General features: G+C 33.9%; 1 protein-coding gene across 1 annotated transcript; it reads right to left on the bottom strand.

Annotated features, from left to right (window-relative positions):
- Nucleotides 1-8701: 8701 nt before the first annotated feature.
- Nucleotides 8702-19181, bottom strand: LOC100374608 (lysoplasmalogenase TMEM86A-like). Its single transcript, XM_002731285.4, has 2 exons — nt 19044-19181; nt 8702-14194 (listed from the first exon to the last, which is right to left on the bottom strand). Exons 1-2 carry the CDS (start codon nt 19062-19064, stop codon nt 13415-13417), a joined length of 801 nt encoding a protein of 266 aa, XP_002731331.1. The 5' UTR covers nt 19065-19181; the 3' UTR covers nt 8702-13414.
- Between the last annotated feature and the right edge of the window lie 1376 nt (nt 19182-20557).

Consider the following 20557-nt stretch of genomic DNA (forward strand, 5'->3'; position numbering starts at 1 on the left):
AAAAATCTGTTTATATTAATTACCTAATTTGCATAATGATTAATCAATTTTCGGCTTTTCCACTGATATCTCAAGTACTAATCATAACATTTCAACAAAACTTAGTACATAGATGTCATATGAGATTGCACAGACTTGATAGTTTTTAGGGTAATATCAGTACATATTAATTACCTAATTTGCATAATTAATTAATTTTCAGCTATTGATATTTCAAGTAGTAATGAACACATTTCAATGAAACATGGTACATAGTTACTTGAGGGCTGTGCAGAGACCTAATTAGTTTTTGGAGAAATATTTGTGCATATTAATCACCTTATTAGCATAATTAGTTAATTTTCAGCCCTTCACCTGATATCTCAAGTACTAATCATCACATTTCAATGAGACTTGCGACATAGATCTTCTAGGACTATGCAGAGACCTGATTAATTTTAAGATAAATTATTGTGCATATTAACTACTAACACATTTCAATGAACCTACTTGTGTAGGACTATACACCATATTAGTTTTGGTCAATATTTATGCTTCTTAATCACCTAATTAACATAATTAATTAATTAATCTATCTCAAGTATTGATCATCACATTTGAATAAAACTTGGTACATAAATGCTCTAGGACAATAGACAGCCTGATTAATTTTGGGTTAAAATTTGTTCATATTAATTCTCTTAATTAGCACAATAATTAATAATTTTTTGGTTCTAATCACATTTCAATGAAACTTGGTACATAGATATTACATTACGCAGATCTTATTACTTTTACATTGCGCAGACCTTATTAGTTTTACACTTAAATGTGTTCATATTAGTTACCTTATTTGCATAATTAGTTTTCTGCATTTCCATCAATATCTCAAGTTCAAGTAATTTTTAATTAATTTTTAATGTGTCTCCAATACTCTCAGCACACGGGAGTTCTTTCTAAGCTTTCTTCGATTATATTTTCTTTTTACTAATACTATCATGTTTTGATTAGTAATACTGAAAGTTATTGGGTGTGGATACTAACGTTAACAAATACTAATCAGATGTTGCCATAGTAACTATATATATATATATATATATATATATATATATATATATATATATATATATATATATACTATGTATAAAGTAAAAGTAAAGCAATGTGTACCGACTTCTCGGAAAAGTTTATTCTTTATCTTAGCGTTTTATTTTGCGTTATTTATTTTCAGAAGTTCCTATTTCCAGTTTACACCGCTTTGATCCAGTCTTCATTCTAGACTATACAGTTAGTGATGGATGTCGTGTTTCTTGCCATCATCGTTTATTTTGCATTGTGGGAGTTCTCGCGATGGGAAACGAAAACGAGGCATCCACTACAATTAACGGTAGGTTTTTACGACAGACGTGTCTTGGAAATTCCCAGTTTTCATGTATAGTTCGTGAGCTCGTGTTTAATATGTCCGCATTCAGTCATTCAACTACTACCACTGTTGATAGGTGAGCTCAAACAAATAGGTCGTTACTACCGTGACACCATATTCTATTGTAGGGTATATGGTATAATTCACACAAAACCCCAACCACTTACATTGTGTTGTTAAAATATGTTTATGGACATACAGTGCGTAAGACATACTTCGAAAGTAATTTGAAGTTTGTTGTCTACGAGACTTAGTTGAAACCATTTTAACTTCATTTTGAGTTGGTCATAAAATAAATATGAGAGTTACGGAGTGAGCCTGGTGACCATCTCATATTAATTTTTAATGGAAAATGCTTCACATCGAATACTGATTTTGCAAATTAGACCATCTTCGAACTGAAAATCACCTATGTGATTCCGTGGCTACATCCTTAAAGATTTTGTCGGCAAAATATGTAATCAGTTAAAAGTCCTTTCAATGTCAAGTAACTTGGCCAAAAATCAAATCTGAAAGTTACGCGGCTCGCGAGTTATAGTGATCAAAACCTTGTGCATTGTGTCGGTTATCGACTACGTTATTACTTTTGTAACATGGTAATAACATGTCTACCTATTTTTAAAGGGCGGCAGTCGTCGTGCCACGCATGCTCGAGATATATGGGTCTCATATAAACAAAGATGGCGACTTTGATTGTTGCGCAGATCAACGAGTACAAACTGAGACGTTACCAAGCTGTAATTAGGTATTTTTAGGGGAATGGAAGGTATCGAAGGTGTCACCGGCGATAATTAGTCGCGCCAAGGTCAAACCTCATACCTGTGATTGTGATTGACATTGAAGTATGGGAAAATCAATGTTTATCAACACAAATGTCGCACATGCGCAGCGCGACGACCACCGCCATCTAAGTATTCGGTGATGTACGGCTATAATTGGTCAGAAACAGCAGTGTATTTCAAACAATATAATTGTATCACATTATTCATATTGTAAAATTTTGTCGACACTACGTATACAACTTTATGTTTAGAATGATCCTCAAACTTAATTTGAAGGATTTGAATTGAATTTTGCGTGTTTATAAATTTTCTGTTGCAGATCCTACCTACCTAATAAGTTAAAATCCGAGCCCGGATATGGAATCATGCTTTGTGTTAATCATTCACGTCCGAAAATATGATATAATAACGTATAACTAAAACCGTATACCAACATTAATATGCTTGAAAATAACGTACTTGTACGTTTCATATTTGTATCAATATCCACATTTATTATTTCCTCAGCTGTTTATATGTGCTGTGATTTTTTTTATTTACTGGAAGCATAATTATAACAAATCTATATATAATATACTTGACCCCTAGGACCCCTTTTAAATTGGCTTGATTTCCTATGTATCATGCACCTTTTCAAGTTCCTGGGGCGTGGGGTACCGTCTACATTTTATCATAGTCCGTCTGTTGACTGCGATTTTGTCTCCTCGCAGTTGCAGACTGCCCCCAACGGGAAGGCTGGTAACGTGCGCGGCTCGTTTAGCCACATCATTCACGCGACTAGCACGGTTTGATAAACTCAATGTAAACACCCTCCCCCTGCTCCCGGTAAGTCGATGGCCGAATAGACAGATCTTTCTTGGCGAAGATGGTTCAACCAATATAAACCACCGATTGTCGTTCATTTTATCTAATTTCTGAGTGTTCCGACATTTCATTTACATTTTTATTATATAGGTATTATAAAATTACAAAAACACCATAAACGCACATTCCTGAATTTACGGTACCATTGCACTAGTTGGCTTGTCTCGTAGAGTTCCGGATACCATATTTCCTTGTTGAGTTTTCGCCAAAATTTCATTTCAATTTAAAGAATCAATTGTAACAATTGGCATCATATTATCCGCAAAATAATATTCAACTGCTTTGTTTTGTCTTTGGGAAAGAGAAAGGGACTGTAAATTTCCATACACAATTATTACCGCTGCGCACAGGGAATCGAAGTTATATATTTAGATGAAATTGTATTCCTTGGGGAGACAAGGCAGGTTCATTAGTACTTGTATATCTAGGCCAGTATCTCTGCTAATCGACGCAGATCCAATTAGTCTTGTTCAGACGAGATTCTAGGTTAATTTATCATTCCTGATCTAGAAATACAATGACCACTAATACGCAGAGCAATGGATATACAGGCTAGCGTATAGTTTAGAGTAAGCTTAGCATCATACTTTTGGCACGACAAAGGCATTTCTTTATATTTAAATATAGAATAATATATTCCCAGCGAAACAAGGTTTTCACTTTATTTTTATTAATATTTATAAATATCAATGGCAATTGAATCAAACCATCCAGTCAATGAGTACAGTTCGCAACGACACTAGTTGAAATCGTTCCAATGTTATTCAATCGTCCAATAAAAACTTCTCGATTTTATAAATATTTATGAAGTTGCAAAAATGCCTTTGTTGCGCCAAGAGTAGTTAATCAACAGAGAAGATCTACAATGAGAGATATACAGAAAAGGGGGCACTGACATAACGACTATACCGAGAAACTAGTAATTGCGTAAGTTATAAAGTTATGTCACTGTATGTAAAATTTGACAGACATACACCTTTACTGGTGTGAAAACAAATATACCAGTAACTTTCAAGACATGATTCAAATAATGTAAAATATTTCAAATAATTTCGAGATCTTTTACGTTAGCACGAACAATCAGAACTGCTTGACAATCACAATTTGAATATCCATCACCATTTCTACTGCAGGTGATACAGAATCCTCTATCATCTAGTTGTGCTAAAAGAGGGCAGTGTTCAGAAAAAATGACTAGAGGGGGTGTCTCTTTGGGAGCTTTTACACATAGTGCGAACTGCTAGAAAAATATTCACATATAGTATAGATTATGTCAGATGTCTCCATGGATATAGAAACGTGAAAAAATGTCTGGTCCAAATAACTTATTTAAAGGGAATATTCGCTAATGACAGAGATTTGAAGATATTGGCACTAAATGAACAAATCTAAAAGGGGTCAACCAAATGATCCTACATATCAGCCATCAAAATAAGTCTAGCGTTAGTTTGTTTTTATAAGAAGTCAAAAATATAATTTTTTTTAAAGAATGGATGACGAACATTCACCAATGGGATTAGCTCCACTTTGGCATCTTCATTGACAGTGAAACTATAATATGGAACTAAATGTAATGAATTGGTTGCTAAGAATGTCACGGTTGCTAAGAATACGCCCACCTAACACTCATATTAATATTTTTACGCCAGCTGGCAATATAACGATAGCGCACTTAGAATTATGCATAATTATGAAGTCACGTGACCCCCTAGCCATAAAGTATTGTGCACTTATGTGTACTAGATCGATTTCCCATATATCATACATACGGTAGTAGAACCAATAACAAGTTACTATACAATAAATGTTTATAATCATGTTTTTAACTAGTTGATATGCACATGATAATGTTTGCTAGTAAGGAGACACCCACCTAGCATTCATCATCATTGCTGTCTATAATAGTTTGCTGAAAACATGACACGGTTACTAAGCGGTTACTAGACGAAAATAATCGTGAACATCCTTAGAATTACATTTAGTCACAATGCTGAGGTCACATGACAACCCTATTTCTAGCCAGATGCTATTGTGCTAACATGCACTGGAACAAAATTTTAACCTCGGGCACAAATTTCAATTCGCCATGTCCATAAAATTGCCTATTCATTATGCTGTATGGCAGGGACCTACCCTTTCCCATGGTATATTGTAGAAATCACAAACAATTTTCATACAAAAGAAAATCAAATTGTGAAACAAAATAATGTCAAAGCATATATACAAGAAAGAATTTAATAAGTCAAAAAAACTTTCTATTAGGATGGGTAGCTAATCATGTACAATTTTGTTAGTAGATTTGCATTGACTCAACAATATTGCACAGTAACTCACCAAGTATATGTATACCAACTTTGACTGAAGTAAGTCAGTGCATACTCATGAAATTGCAGCTGCATGACAATATTTATATTTATGTTATCAAACCATGACCGAAATATTGGACATAGACATATTTAACTAGGTATAGTAAAAAAAAATCATAATAAAAGATAGGGAAACTATTGTAGCTTTGCTTTTTGGAAATATTGCAAGGGGCTTTTAATGAGCACCCTAAACATCATTACATTCTTACAACCCAACATGGTCACAAACATACCGTATCTAGATTCTATAATCAAGTACCCTCATAGATATTCTTCCACTAGAGGGCGCTGTGGCATTTAATTTATTTATTCTCAGACAGAATTGTTCTTTATTTAGAATATGGTTTTTTAAATGATATTTCAAAATTATACATGTGTGACAGCCTAATTTTTAGCAGATTCAGCTTACATACTGATGTATAAAATACATCAGTTTGGAACTAATCACTTGGAGCTTTACAAGGGACCAGTGGCGAATGTCAGACATTTTGCCAACATTAACTTTCCCTGAACTTTAAACAAAAAGACAAAAATTGAACAGTCATAAAATGCAACTCAGCAAGATTTTGTAATGGGAAATCCCATTCCCACCCCTCATTACACAAACTTTTAGATTGTGTCCAACAGCGACGAATATTAAATAAACTTTTGGCTTCATAGTAGAAATAATTTCCCTACTTGAGAAATCTTTTAACAGGGTGGTATGACAAATAATGAAGACTGTCTGTAATATGTTAAGTCTGGAAGGAAGCATACATCCCAGCAAGCAATGTGACCTGGGGAAGCCCTAGGGTATTTAGACTAGGATCTATGCCATGATTACCGATACTAACTAAATTTATGGCAGATCAGCATGTGGATGTGTAGTACTGTTAAACATGTAGAAAAAGCGACATGTAATTTTAGCAAATTGTGGTAAAATGACATAATAGCGAGTTGTTGATTTAGCGAATCTCTCTTGTCATTGTTGATTTCCTGTTTTCACAATACTTGTCTGTTGCCTGCCAAAAGACAAATGCGCAGTTATCACTTCCATAAAAACAAAGAAAAACTGTCAAGTGTAATTAGAAACCGCCCCAGATTTTTATGTTCCGGATTACTGTATACAAATTCCCAAGCCTTGGCCATTTTGAATTTATAATAAAGTCATTAGCGACATCTTGAATTAGCGAACCAGTTCTCTCGCTAAATTCGGTAAAGAGACATGCTCGCGAAAATGACACGTTTTACAGTAATCTGAAAGCGCATAAATTTTAGACTCCTTGAATAATGTTAACAAGTCATTGAAAATGACACAGTCCCTGTTAAGTTCTCTTTGTGCTCGTCATATTAAAGCGGAGGGGTTGTCACGAGCGTGTCCTTGAAATTTGAGTTCCAAGTGGTGTATACAACAGATTGTTTATTTACATCAAAACATGTGTTCCATGTAGTAGTAATATGGCCAAAAATCTGATTATGAAACACACTGATATGTATGATGTATGCGCCAAATACAAATGAAAATGGTACATAAATTGTGGAAATATAGTAGTAAGGCCAAAAAGTCAGATGGCTGTCAATCAGCCATCCTTGACCAAATTTTGAAACAAATTGTCACTGACATGCATCCTAACATGTATGAAGTACATGTATGTGCCAAATTTGAATGAAAACTGACAGAGTACATCCAAGATACCGCATAAAAAAACAAAAACAAGATGCCTGCCAGTCGACCATCTTTGATCCAATTGCGAAATAAATCATCATGGACATGTATCCTAACATGTATAATCTATGTACCAAGTTTGAATGACAACTGACAAAGCATGTCCAAAAACAAGATGGCTGCCAGTCGGCCATTTTGAATCAAATCGCTAAACCACTGCATGTGCATATGTCCCACATAAGGTACTAGAATCGGTCCACAGGATTCTGAAATATGACTCTGGACATACTGACGCACGAACGGACGGACACACGGACGGACAGACTCAGGAACTCACGGACAGTCGAGAACATGTATCCTAACATGTATGATCTATGTACTAAATTTGAATGAAAACTGACAAAGCATGTCCAAAATACAACATTTTTAAACAAGCAGCCTGTCGGCGGAGATAGCTCCGCTGTTAGCAATGCACATGGCAATTAAAGAACAGAAGATATCATTAGAAAATGAACAAATCTGAGAGAGGTCCACATGTAGTACCTATATGTATAGTATATCAAAGCAATTGGACTTGCGGTTTTCAACAAAAAGTCGAAAATATCACTTTTTACCAAAAATTACAAAAATATTCACCAAAATTAGAGAATTAAAGATATCATTACAAAATGAACAAATCTGAGAGAGGTCCACATGTAGTACCAATGGCAATGGATTTTTAAGTGCGTTGGAAAAAAAACGTTCAGCAGTGTCTCTAGATTGCTAACTTTGCTGGTCATTAAACCCCGTCGCATTGTTAATAATAGGCAAGTGATACAGTGAGGGTAAACCAACCATGTACGTTCAAGTTGTCAAGATGAGGTTGGGAGAAATAAAAACGGCGATGACAGCATATTCGCCAAACCCTGTAATAACATCTAACAAGCAGCCTGTCGGCTGAGATAGCTCCGCTGTTAGCAATGTACATTTCAATTACGGGGGTAAAGAACAAAAGATATCATTAGAAAATGAACAATATGTATAGTATCAAAGCAATGGGACTTGCTGTTTTCAACAAGAAGTCGAAAATATATCACTTTTCACCAAAAATGACAAAAATATTCACCAAAATTAGAGAATTGAAGATATCATCATGAAATGAACAAATCTGAGAGAGGTCTACCCAAGGTACATATACACCAAGTATCAAAGCATTCAGGCTTGTAGTTTTCAAGAAAAAGTAAAACACGGACGACGGACAATCACTCATATGATAAGCTCCGCTCGACAAAGTCGACAGTAGAGCTAAAAACAAGATGGCTGCCAGTCGGCCATCTTCGATCCAATTCTGAAATAAATTGTCATGGACATGTATCCTAACATGTATAATCTATGTACCAAGTTTGAATGAAAACTGACAAAGCATGTCCAAAATACAACATTTTCAAAAAACAAGATGGCTGCCAGTCGGCCATTTTGAATCGAATCGCTAAACCACTGCATGTGCATATGTCCCACATAAAGTACTAGGCACATGCGAAGAATGAACAAAATCGGTCCAAGGGATTCTGAGATACGACTCCGGACGGACGCACAGACGCACGGAGACCGAATTATAAGTCTAATAAACACAAATAAGACTAACAAACACAACACAACAAGGTAACTTACTTAATAATAGTTTTATTCAGTAACCACAGAATGAAGCATTTCAACATGCATGACACGCCATAGCAGGTTGTGTTAGGTACATTCAATTAAAAACATAACAGTATCAGGACTAGAATAAAAATCAAATAAGTATACAGGCAGCTATAACATTTCATCATTCAGAGAATACAGCCACCAAGGTATATACAGTTTGTTTCAATCCAACAATAGGTTTGCTTTAACTATAAAAACTTAAACAAATTGAAAGTAGTAAATAAAGTTTATAATAGAATATTTTTAATTAACTAAGAAAGAAAAATAGTCGTACACATTGCATTAGTTGACCCCTCCCTCAATACCAGAAATACAGAGATACATGTAAAATGTCCTTTTGGGTTGCACATGGGGTGAAATGTTAAAATATACATGGAAATTAATTCATTTCAACTATTTGCATAATATTATTATAAATATATGCCATTTTTTGTACAATTTCAGCAACACATTTTGCTTGCTTTACATTTTTAGACATGCACACAGTAAACTGGCGAGTCAGCTGATACATGCACACCATTGGGCCAAGGTCATAGGCTATGGCCTGTGCCAGTCATAGTCTGGATTCTGTGCCAAGCTGAAGAGTTGGGAGGAGGGGTGTAGGGTGGGAGGGGGCTGATAACTGATGCATACATATCAAAGATTCAGAACACATTCAAATTAACACATAGCTATAAGGTTTATAATCGCTATATATTTACTTTTTAAAAATATATATATACAGTAAATCATTAAATGGGGAAATACATTCAAGAAAAACGTTGGCCTGCAACACGGTCAATAGTCTAAACAAATCCTGCATATTTGGGAACACCAAAAGGTGACAAAAAACAAACTAACTCTTATCTATGAAAAAAAGTAAATAACTAAACACCACTCAAACAAACAGAAAATGTTATAGAGAAAACAATGCAAGTTAACAAATATGAGCTTCTTTTTTCAGAACTATTACTTTTCTAATATTGTTCTTTCCATATTTGGATTACTCTGATCCTTATATTGAAGGAAGTTTCAAATTCATATCTGAAATACCAATTCAGTAAGTCCTAATAAGGAATCATTTTATCCATATTTGGAATTTGCCTGAAGCCTATCACTGTAAATGTCTATTCATAATCCTTGGTCTGCATTGTAGCTGCATTACACATTTCCACAGTTACATGTCCTACATGTATTATTAGTTTTTGCTCATTGATATTAATAGAATGGTTTCTGAGCACACATGACTCATCTACTTAAACAATATTGAATCCTCCACAGAATCATATTTGATGAGCAGAGCGGTTCTGTGGCAAGATGATGTGTGAGGCAAAGCCAAATACAATATCGCGTCTATACCTTTCTTTAAATCCAAAATTACACTGTGGAGATTCATTATTGTTCTTATAAATCACCACCATCAAAATTAAACAAATTTAGTTAAATTCAGGAGCTTTTTGTTGAAATCATTATTATTAATTGTAATTATCGTGTGATTATGAACTTTGATATCTTAAAATTTCTAATTCTGATAGCGATGATTTGTAATAACTCATAATGCATTGATAATTAAATCCTAGCACAAAATGACATTTCCCTCCACAAACTCCATCAAGAACACAGCTTTATATTTTGGGTTGAAAAAATATGAAGTCAATACACTAGGAACATTAACAAATGCATTACGGCAACACATATAAACGTCATATGGCTCACCACAAGTGTGTAACACTCACATAGCTTTTTTCAACAGTTTTGAGTAAAACATGTAACAATGAAAATGAGTACACATTTTAATATTTTTTGTATATACACTTGTAAGCTTTGCACCTTAACCTACAGTAAAGTGGATACAAAAATATCCATTCCCCATCTAAAAGATCACAGGGGCTATGTATGTGTGCTCCACAAAAATAAATCTCAAAATACAACAATTTCAGTATTTTTAAAAACATGGACATTTTAAACTTAACACCACAACATAAATGTTTCAATAAATGACAAGATATAAAGTAATAATGTAAGAGGAACAATAATGGCAATAAAAAATCAAAGATTAAAATACTGTAAAATACTCTATTGTCATTGGAATTCATTTTCGCTGAAGGGATTTATTCAGTGAAATTAAAATCCAGTACCAGTATCCAATCAAGTCCAATGTAGCTTTTTACATTCAACTCGTCAAAAATTCTTTTCAGCAAAAATTAATTCCAGTTACAATAAAGTATTTTACAGTACCGGGTACATATCTTCATAGAGAAGAATAAATGTAACAAATAAGGTTTATTAAAACATATTTTGGCCTTACTTTGCAATCACACAATGATATTTTAATTCAAAACCTCTGCCAGTTTAATTGAATCTGTCACTTTTGTACCCATATCTAACTCAAATATACCAGCCACTGCAAAAGTGTGGCAATACTCATGAATATTTCAATAAATATATAACAATTATATTTGTAAAAAAAAAAATTACACATAGTAAATACTTGTTACATTTTCTATTCAAGTGTTGCTACTAAACGGGAATCTGTATAAAAGCTAAACAAATACAAGAACTGCGTATTGTTTGACAGTCATCTGGAACTAAGAAATACATAGGCAAGAAAACTTTAAAGCAATGCAGTCTTTGCATGGCATCGTATTCGATATGGGATGCATAGCGACCGTTTACAACGCGTGTAATAAACATCGTTCATTCACACAGAACATGCGCTATGTGACGACTGTAGCGCATTAAACCAGAAAGTATATAAGTGTATATTAACTAGGTTTTAAATTTGAATATTCGTGAAGAAAACAATACATTTTATTGTTAAATTTGAATATTTACTATGTTTCAATTCAGCACACCTTGCTGTCAACAAAAATAAAACCTAGCTACTAATTAAGCCAAACACAGTATGACATTACTAGTATCTCTGGCATTCCCCTAACTTGAGGACACCCCTAGTTTACATGGTGTGAAATAAGTGTGACTCATATTACCATGCATATTATGGCGTAAATAAAACTAGAAAAATATCTTTTCTGACAATTCATAGTAAAAACAAAAACTAAAAAAACACTGATTCTCTAGTTAAAACAAATAATGAGGTATTTTTCATAATAAATATAGCAAATGTAATTTTTCTTTTTAATCTCTATAATATTTAATATGTAAAATTTGTAGTCGAATATAATAACACATATGATCAAGGAAAGTCTGTTAAATACAAGCACCGGGTGGGATTATATATATATATATATATCTATATATATATCTATATATATATATTATAGGAAACAAAACAAGCAATTATTTTAAACATAAAATAATGATGACAGATTCATGTAATATATAAACAAAAAATGTACATAAATTATGGAGTTGATTTCAAAGAAGATGATCCTTAATATAACATCAACCCCAAAAGTACAACAAGATAAATGTACAGGCAAGCAAGCAAATACTCAATTGAATCAGCATAGCATACACTGTAAACTACTGTGGGGGAAAACAAAACCAGGAAAACAAATTTGGAGTGATGAATAACCACTGTGCTTCAGTCAGGAAAAAAATTGCAAAATTTGGAGCAGTCAACATTTCAGTGCATGGAATCTCAAGAGCGGGACTTTACAAGGACTGCTTGTTCTGCACATCAAGATGAAAATTACAATACTGAAAATAGGATGCCAACTCACGCTGATGGTTGAACTGATTTGACTTTAAATAGGGCACGAATATTAATCAGTTCCAAGCCTTATGTTGCCACAGCTGTGGCAAGTATTCGATCACTATTGGAGAGTCGTATGACGTATTTTATAAGCATGTACGTAGCATACATAAGCCGATTGAACAGAAAGCACATTTTAGTCGATGGCATAATGTCAATAATCAATGAGGGAACATACAATGTAAATCTATACAAAACGGAAGTGATGTATAATACGCCAAAGTATGTTGCTAAATCCAATAATCTAGTTGACATACACCAGTAAAGATACTCATAATTGTAACATATGGGGTCACATGTATTTAGGCCCAAATACAGACAACATGTGATAGGAACAAAATGATAATATCGATAAACCTCAAACCTCAGAACCTGTTAAGGCTGAAGCCAAGGATGAAATAGGAATATATATATCTACATACATAAGAATTATTTTGATGAAGTTGATTTATATTTGACGGAAGTTAGTAAAAGAGATAGTGAATCAACTAAAATCAATTAAAAATGCAAATGAGATAATTAATCACATCCCTCATAAAATTTAAAAACATGTTTTAACATGTACGGTGTCTGACCAACAGAATTTATAGTCGAAAAGTTCAGAAGACATTGGTCATATAAAATAAACAAATAAATCAGTAAAATAAATAATGCGGTAACCTCTGTCTGTAATGAATTTCAAACATTCAGATATATGCAAATCAGGTAATTAACATGCAGAAATATTAACTAAAACATGATTAGTTCTGGGGATTACCACAAAGTCCTGGAGTCCAAAAAGTCATTGATAGAAATATATGCATATTCATACAATAGAAATTTACAGGCTTACTTAGACTTACATTTTTGCACATAGTATTAGCTTGCTTGCAAGTACTATCTCTATCTATTGTTAGGTCAACACTTCTCGTTCTAGAGATTATGAAAATATCCTATAATATTTTCATGAAATAAATAAAATAAAATAAAACACTTTCAGTCAACTTTAATGCCGTTTTTCTTAAGTGGACTGTCTGCACTGTGGAAATTGAGACTACACTTTTTGCTGACATCATCACTTTTTGTGTCGACATCTACACAATTTTTCAAATCATCACATTTGTGGTAATCTACAACTGACAAAACAATCCCCAGCTGTGCTGTATAATATGTCAGCATCACAATGACACGCACATATGGTACTGGGAACACAAATTTATTTAAACCAATCAAAAGATCTGAAATGCTGAACAATACTGCACCAAAGCATCCTGACATTTTACTCCAGGTCCATCGTCGTTCAAAGAACTGTAGTCGGGCAATCGCTCTCCAAGTCATATAGCCTAGGAGGGTGATATAGACAGCTGCAAGGTAGACCAGGGGACCAAATAGGCTCGGGTACAGGATAACGTAAACGGCAAAACTCAGCAAACTCAAAACCAATAAGACAGACCACTTGAATGGCTTGAATCCAAAGTTGATGGCGTAAATCAACTGGGCTATCGCAAACGCACAGAGACCATGAATAAAATAATTCTCTTTGAATACCAGAAAGATGTCACCAAAACAGGAGAAGAACAGGCCAGCAAGGATGCCATACGAGAAGCGGTGCAGGCTGGGGAAGGATACTCTGTGTATTAGGATGAATCCACCTAATGACAGAATTGGAAGAATCTTCACCACAGCTGCAAGAACTGATGGTTCTGGTAACCATAGTACGAAGTAGATGCAGGTCGTCTTGAAGAATGGTACCAATTTTGGCCCAACACTTTTGATCTGTGTAGAGCAAACAAACGAACAAACATACAATGGAATTATTTGTCATATAAACAACAGAATAGAATAGAATTCATCATAAATACCATATAAAGATAATGTGAGATTTCAGGAGTGAAGGAAGTAAAGAGAATTAGATGTCAATGATCTAACTGCATTGGGGGGTGGGGGTCATATCATTTTCAAATATCTTCTTTCTGTATACATATTTACATAGACTCTTACAATGTAGATAAGTTTTGATATATTTTGTTTTATTAACCTTTTCACCACCAGACTTTCTCGCCCAAATTTGTCTGCACTTTTTTCTTATATTCTTTAATATTTCTTTAAATGAATGAGCTCTAATTTTGGAGCCAACAGATAAAATTTGAGTAAACTTTCAGTTTTCACTCAAAAAATTTGGCTATTTTTGTCCCAATCTTTTGAAAGAAAGTGCAAACTATAAATGAGACTATTTTGTGAATTTGTGAGGAAAAGAGGAAACTGGTGATCTATATCACTGACCCAACAGATGCTTCAATATATTATTCATTCAAGGCTTTTACTAAGAGTAAAACAGTGTTGGAGTAAGGGGCTTCACAATACGATTTTCTCCTTAACCAATTACTTATCCACTAAACACAGAGAAGATAGCATTAATTAACCAATGAAAAATCACAAAATTTGTCATATTTATACAGTGGATGTGTGCAGCAAATACAAGCATGTTATAAATGTGAATTATATAAATTTAAATACGATTAATATTCAAACGTTCATGCCAGAATATTGTACCAGCATATTGAATAGAATAAAGAAGCTAATGCAATTTACAACTGACAGGTTCGTTACATGTACAACTGGGGTTTATTTAATACAAACAAGAGTTGAAGCCTTTATAAAGCAATTTTTCACACACTTATCAACAATTTTTTGTGTGTTTTTGGTTCAATGAGTTATGTTAACATAAACCATTTTTTTTAAATATTTATTAAATGAATTATGTTTTAAAATTCATTTCAGACATTGGTGGAAAAAGTGAAATAATTTTTCACCATTTGAATTTTAAAATTGCCAACTGACTTTATTTGTATGTACTGTACTTACACATCCTTGATAATACCTTTCACACAATTATGGCCATCGCCATGACAACCACTGAGTCTCAAAAGTATGAAGGAGATCACAGCTAATAAAAACAGTAATGAATGTGTCCTCTGAATGTGAAATGTATATCTTTCAATAAATGTATGATGGCAAGTTTTAATCCAATTCACTAATATGCGTTCACTAACATATTATGCCATGTGATGTTTGCTCTAGTTTAACAAATATTAAAATATGTATGCCTTCATGTACAATGTTATCAAGTAGTCGTAACAAAACAGCAGCAAATTAAAATTAATTCTCACTTAATGCATCATCTTTATAAGGCTTCTCATTATGGGTAGTCATTCAAATAAAGATGGAGAATTCCATTACTCTCCAGTACCTTGATCATGGTGTATACCATTTCACCCACCATGAATGTACAGTAAGCAGTTCAATCATTCTATTGAAGCAGTTGATGGAGAATTTTCATTACACGCCTCTCATTACTGTATGAAACAGGGATTTCACAAATGCATTTAATAGCAGGTCATCATCCTGTAACAACAGGCGGTCAGGGGAAAGACCAGAAAGTAGACGGCCAATTTGGGCTTGTAGCAGGCCATTTGGCCGGTGGCCGGCTCTTAATGAAACCCCTGAATTTGAAACGATTCATGTAGTAACCATATATTATACCCTCACATTAATACCCTAGGATTTCATTCCATCCACTTTATCTCTTGATTGTATCTATTTCACAAGGTTGATGGAGCATTCCATTACACAAAAATTTTAGATAAAAGGTATGCATTACCAAACTATTTTTGCACAAAAAATACGTGAAATGCCTAGAACTTCGTCCGGCCAAGTGCATATGGTGAAAAAATCAGATGTACTGGTAGTTTGTAAGATGAGTGAGTACCTATGGTTGTTCAAATTTATTAGGGAAAACTAACAAGCACTATTTATTTTTTTTATGAAATAAATCCATTTTTGCATATTCTCATACAGTTTTTCTCAAAAAAATATATTTTGTACTAGGTAAAATAACCCAGAAGTCAATGACATGTCACTATAAAATCAACAATGATGTAACACTTTTGAAACAAAACATTCTGGTTATTTATTAATAGGTCAAATACCTGCGAACCAACTGAAATCTAATTGTTTTTTTGTTACATTGAGATGATGTCACTGATAGTCCAGGAATTTTTAAACTTCTAATTTTAGTTAAGTATGTCACTTGAATATTATTTTTAAATTAATTTGCATACTTGGTACATATAATACATATATACAATTAAAATGGGGAAACAATTATAACATGTTTTAACTTATATAATTTCAATAAAGAATAATAATATTGCGTGATCCATATGTAGACAAAATAATTATTTTTTTTATATTTTTGTTGATTTCTGGACATTAAGGTTACTGCTGTTTCTCCTAACTTTTCTCGTCTTAGCTGCTATTGCAAGTGCATGTGTGTAAACTAAACTAGTCTTCCAAACCAAATACTTTGTGTTCGGATTTATACTGCTGAGTGGACAGACGGCTCGGGAAATCAAACTTTTAACCCTGGTATGACACACTAACTACTGTACCATCACCCAAGTCTCATAAAGTCAATTTTTTACTGGCATACCAGTAATACTGTCCAATAAACAACTAAATACTAGTACCCAAAATGGCTAAAAATATATATTAATCCATGCAAATACTAACACAACAAAAACAACAACTTGATAAATCATTGCAAATAAACATTTATTATGTCTCAGACATGTAATTTATAACCTGAGAAATATATCAAGTAAACACTGATTAGAGATAATGTTCATGAGATTTCTAAAATAAAAAAATAAGATCTACTGTTGTTATGTCTGCTGATAGAAGATCAATACATATGTTTTGAATGTAATACATTTTGGAGAGTGTTTATATAAACATGGCTGGCAGGTAGTAATAATCAAATGTACTGTTCATACTGTTCATACTGTTTTTTTTAAGCATTTATTTTTTGCTATTTCAAATAAAGAGGTCAAACAGTAAAAAAATGTTCCCCACTGGTTTACTTGTAGTTTATGCCAAATCAAATAAAATACTTAAAGCGCTGGTTGTCGTGATGCATTGGAGTTTGATAAGGGACACATATACAATGCATGTAAAATAAGTGACGCTTTAATACCAATACAAATTGCCTTTTTCGGTAATTCACAGCGTCAACCGTCCTTGACATGCCAATCTGATTTCAGAGTTGCTCTGCAATTGCATAAGTTACAATAGCTGAACTTATACCAAACCATATTGGGTGTTGAGTCATTAGTACAAATAGTAAATAGTACAAATCAATCTTATCCTGAGGGTTACTATGACCTGGGTTCAAGGAGACATTTGTATTGGTTTAAATACAACTATGGGGGGGGGGGGTGGTGGTGTTCTTCTGTGGATTTTAACAGCGGTCATTGTCCTGTTTTATCAAAGACACTGGAGAAAGTGTTATATATGTAGTTGTTTTGATAATCATTTTTTCTGGCGACCAATATATTGTTATGCTGTGCAAATGTTGTATTGAAAGATTAGACTAATTTGGGACACTTTAAAAAGGTGAGTGATTAGAAAGCACTGTCTGTGGGGTAAGATATAAGGTATGATAGGAGATGCCACTTATTTCTATAATTGCCTAAAAAATGAATTATTAAAATTAAATGAGTGATCACTACAGAAGAGGTGAATGTCTGTTCTTGATAACTATCACCATCTTGGCCCCAGGCTGCTGTAAAATGCATTGTAAAATGTTTGTTACTAACAAAGCTTACTGTTATGGTCACATAATCGTAATCTTAATTAATTCTAATTTTCTTATTGTTTTTAAATGTTTAAAATAAACTACTATAAACAGTATTATGTGATAATTAGTAGTAAACATGCTAAAAATGGCCAACTCATGGGGCATAAGATCACGACTAAAGCTGTGCTGAAGCCTAATAAACGACGTTTGTTGTTCTTCACAGCTGACGACACATTCCATTTCACCAAAGGGGACATCGAGGTCGTGGTGGATGGACTCATATACAACGGTGAAGGGCAGCGACCGAGGTTTACAATGCTCCAAATTAGCATTCCGTTTTCCCAAACTTATAAACACACAGATTGAAACAATACACAATTGCGAATACAATAATACAGAAGTATACGTTTACAGTACCCCCGCCTCTGCGAGTGGTCGCTGCTTTCGCTCGATTTTGTAAACAAAGTCACATGACGAGAAACATTATCCTACATCGTCAGCGCAGATGAGAAAAAAAAATGCGTCACATAAAGCAGCGATAACACAGGGCCCCTCAAAGATAACATGCATGAGTCTTTCACCTTGTGTGATTAAACGTTGGAATGAAGAAAATTGTCAGTCAACAATTTCAATACTAACTCGGTAAAAAAATTACATGATGACTCATTCGCTTTATGTGCGTAGGCGCCAAATAAAGGCATGCACCTTCCGTTTCGACCTCGAATAAACACACTAAACACCGGTATTTGTATAACATTCGATGGATTCCAGTGCTTATGTGGCATTTCAATCGAGACTAGCGTATGTTACTGATTAGTATTCCGTTATCCGACATGTTAATATTAAATACGTAATGGCTCGTTTCATGTGAATATTGCTGCTTACCAAGCGGCCTTCCCGTTGCGAAACGTTTTGAGTCTTTGAAAATTGGACAAAATTCAACTTAAACAGACAACACAATGAAAACAAAATGAATACTAGACTTACGACAGTGATCGGACTCGTCATTTGTACAGTCTTATGGCGAAGATATCGGCAAAAATATAACAATATTTAGGAACGATACAATTGTACCACTATCGACATCTGCACATCGGAAAACCGCTTTCAGTTGTGCTTTGTTTTCATCCTTTGAACCAACTTTGACCTTATATTAGATTGTGACGTCATTCATAATTAAAGAACTGGGGAAGCAATGATTGGTTATTCAGATGGCGGGAAAATGAAACGGTATATACACATTGAGGGACGGTGGTATATACCAGTAAATCATTTGTTCAGTACATGAGATCATGTGTGCTTGTCGTATACATGAAAGAATCTGTCTTTACCTGGCTTGCACGGCAAGGAATGATGTCACGTGATAAAATGCCAACTACGTCATCAACAGATAATACTGTTATCCTTATCGTTTTGTCTTCCCGGATCTTATCCGAAGATCATATCCACGAATATAGGCCAAAGGTGGCAACAAGAACTCGATTTCGCATTTTCTTTATGTACGCAATCTTCATCGCAAAATGTTGTTGTGATTGAACCTAGAAGATCGGCAAACAAATGGAGAATCTTTGCCGACCAATATTTGTTTTTCATTAACTAGAAAAGAAAAACGCCAATCGTCGCACAGCACACTTTCGAATTTCAGATACTAGTAAGTAATTTAAACACGTGACGGTTCTGAAAAAGATTTTATATATACTTTATACGCGTGGTTTGCGTCGCATGTGACTCTTATCGTACCCAAACACAACGCGACGCGACGGCTGAGGTGCTGTATAAATAAGCCGTGGGTAAAGTTATGTCCCGGCCCCCCACTCCCTATATTTAGGGGGGGCTATGCTTGTTCCCTCATTTTTTTTACCCCCCCCCCCCCTATCTAGGGAAAAGAAGAAAATTTAACCCCCCCTTTCACGGGCTTTTCCGATGAATTTCACCCCCTATCTAGGGAACTTTTCAGTCTAGAACTCCTTTTAAACCCCCCCCCCCTTTTTTGTAGAATAGAATAGAATAGAATTTTTTTTTTTTATTTGGAACGTACCAATGAAAACTTGAGTAAAGTCCAAAAATAACAATAACAAAACAAAACATTCAGAACAACAAAAACTTTCAGTATTAATACATATCAAGAATATAGAAAATAAATTTTGCAAAAATGCTAAGAATGAAAAAATCATTACTTGAAACAATAATAGGAAATAATTCATCCATGCTAAAATCTTCCAGCTTTGGGGCATAGATGTATAAAGCTGCAAGGAATCTAGATCTTTGTTCTTTCATTTGACAATTATTACAATATAAAATGTAATGTTTCTCATCCCCTACTTCATTGCATTCATGGAGATTACATAGCCTGTTTTCCTTCAAAATGCCTTTATGTCTACCGGATTCAATGGGAAGAAAATGTGCAGAAGTTCTAAATTTAGTATAAGCTATTCTATGATTTTTATTTTTAATTTTTTCCAAATAATGTTCAAATTCAAAATTTTCTTTAGCACACCTGT

The sequence above is a fragment of the Saccoglossus kowalevskii genome, chromosome 1, assembly GCF_978046115.1.
Source record: "Saccoglossus kowalevskii chromosome 1, keSacKowa6.1, whole genome shotgun sequence".
Taxonomy (NCBI): Eukaryota; Metazoa; Hemichordata; class Enteropneusta; family Harrimaniidae; genus Saccoglossus; species Saccoglossus kowalevskii.

Coding starts and splice junctions, on each gene's coding strand:
- LOC100374608 (XM_002731285.4), bottom strand. CDS start 19,064: ATGACGAGTCCGATCACTGTC. Junction 14,195..19,043: donor TGACGAGTCCGATCACTGTC/GTAAGTCTAGTA, acceptor TGCTCTACACAG/ATCAAAAGTGTTGGGCCAAA.